Raw genomic sequence first — 2423 nt, forward strand, 5'->3', positions numbered from 1 at the left:
ATACACGATTTATTCCTTATGTATACGACTCGTATGTACTAGTGTGTGATATTATCTGCATACATAAATTCCCGTTTTTCCTAATTTCAAAAAATTATAGTTAGTCAATTGAATTTTATATAGCCGTTATTAAACAATAATTACTGTCTCTTATACACATCTAGATGTGTATAAGAGTATAAATTTATGTGTATATGTATGTATTGGTTAAAGGGCTATGCTTGATACGATAGGATTTTTTTTTTCAATTTCTAGATAAAATTAATATACGTTATCATTTTCCCAAACAGGTGGATGGCGCTAACGTTGGCTGGTCACTAGGTTACATGGTAAATGCGACAAATGGCATCCCAACAGAGCCACCATCGTTACTGATACATGAGGAATTTTTCTATGGACTTTTAGCTTGCTATAGTATCATTGCATTTGTGGGTGTATTAATGTTATTAGTTTGTGCACAGCGTAGATGGAAACAAAAGAATGTTACAACATATGTTTCTATTTAAGGTAAAGATTAATTGTAAATATTTAAAATTAATGAGTTTTATGTTAGAGAATATATATGGTAATAATTGCAATCATTCTGAGGTACTGTAAACAAAGCTTTAAAAGATTTTATTTGAATACTGATAAGATGTGGGCGGGACATGTTTTAATTTGTGTGCTACTATATTCCATTGTGTTATTTGATGGAAAATTAGGAGCGTCTGAAAAGGAAAACAAATTAATGTATTGACATGGTGAGGCTTATTTTCCTATGAATTGCTGTGTGTTACATGATAGACACTGTGAATGGCGAAGTTTACCTAGTGTGCTTATTTAGGTAAAGTGAAAACATTAGTAAAAAATTAAAACTTATTGATTCCTTAACACCAAAAATATGCATAAAACTTATTTTGAATTATTAGTATAAATACTGACAGTAACTTCAAATTATTGTAGATCAAGGTTGTTTGGAGAAGGGGCAAGGTGTGGGGGTTTTGGCTAAGGCACTGAAAGCAGAACAATTTACAAAGAACTCCAAAGTCTTTCCTACTGGATTTTGTGGATATAAAATTTAAATTGCAGTTTAGTGTACGCATGTATGTATAACTTTGTCTTTTATGTTAATCAAATTAAATATTGATATTATTTGTCTGTATAATGTTATATTGCTAATTATATAATATAGACTATTGAATTGTAATTTAGATTATTTTAACTTTTCCAAATGTCAATTTTATCTGGTGCCAAAATGTCCATCAAATGGACACTACATGATTAGATTGAAATTAAATGAAATATTATATTCAATCAATCAATCAATCGTTCCATTTATATGGTGCCATTCCAACGGTTGTTGCTCGTGGAGCCGTTCCAAAAAAAAAAGAAGAGATTATTGAAAAAGGAGCGTCTTGAATAGTGACTTAAAACTATTGTATAGGTTAAATACGAACCGATGTTCTTATGTTATGTCGAATGTGCAACCTAATTGTCCTTTTTCCATTTTCTTATCTTAAGATTAAGAGTTAATTTTTCAAATCGTTCTTTGCCTATATATGCGTAGTCAATAATTTACGTTTTTAGTATTAAGAAGTATTCAGAATAAATCAACTGTAGAATCTTTGTAAATTTATTTTTTAAACTGTCATAATATATTTACATTTAAAAATCAAACGATGTGAAGTCATGGTAACTGATGTGTTGCCATAGTTTTTGAATGGTTGCTATAGCTACCAAGCTGTTGCCACGAGCAGTAGTAATAGGTTGATGAGCTTAGCAAATTAACAGATTTCTATAACTATGCCGTGGGCTCAGCCAGAATTGATTAAAGTTGGCACAGGAAGTCAGCTCATTTTGAATCGTTAATTTCGAGCTATGTTGGGAGGAGATCGTGGTCGTTCAAATCTCATTTGTTCGTGAACCAACATATACGTAAAGTGCTTTTTGGATCTACATTTATATTTTTCATTTTTAAATAGTTTATAAATACAAGAACTTGAAAGAATAAAAAGATTATTTCCTGTTTTATTTGGATATTTAGAAACAATTGGTGAATCATTTCTATTCAGCAGCATCAATGATCTTTGCGGATTGTAGTGAAGATGTTGATGATACTGGTATTGGAGCACCATCATACAGATGGTGAAGACCATGGGCGTCGATTGATGGGGACGGGGGGACACGTCCCCAACTTCTCAAAGTAGGGGACATCATACTTTTCTATAGAAACAAAACGTCAAACCCCACTTTTCAAAGCGAGTGGGAAGAACAACAATTACGCACGACTGTCATGAATTTTGTCTGTTCACTGTGCTCTTTTCCTGTTTTTTCTAATTTAAAACAAAATTATAGTCGATTGAATTTATATAGCCGTTATTAAACAATAATTATACAGTCTTTGACACGAACAGGTCTATTTCGATTTAGTTAAGTGGTGATAC

The 2423-nt window shown here is 31.6% G+C and overlaps 1 protein-coding gene across 1 annotated transcript in view; it reads left to right on the forward strand.

The window, feature by feature from the left end:
- LOC117105718 (ectonucleoside triphosphate diphosphohydrolase 8-like) overlaps nt 1-2010 on the forward strand; it is a gene marked incomplete in the record, with an annotated part of 14976 nt that extends 12966 nt beyond the window's left edge. The window contains 1 exon segment of the mRNA XM_033246964.1: nt 291-2010. Within this exon segment, the coding sequence (XP_033102855.1) occupies nt 291-506 (216 nt within the window).
- Nucleotides 2011-2423: the final 413 nt, after the last annotated feature.

The sequence above is a fragment of the Anneissia japonica genome, unplaced genomic scaffold (genome assembly GCF_011630105.1).
Source record: "Anneissia japonica isolate Jap-2015-1 unplaced genomic scaffold, ASM1163010v1 scaffold287754_len4335492_cov202, whole genome shotgun sequence".
NCBI lineage: Eukaryota > Metazoa > Echinodermata > Crinoidea > Comatulida > Comatulidae > Anneissia > Anneissia japonica.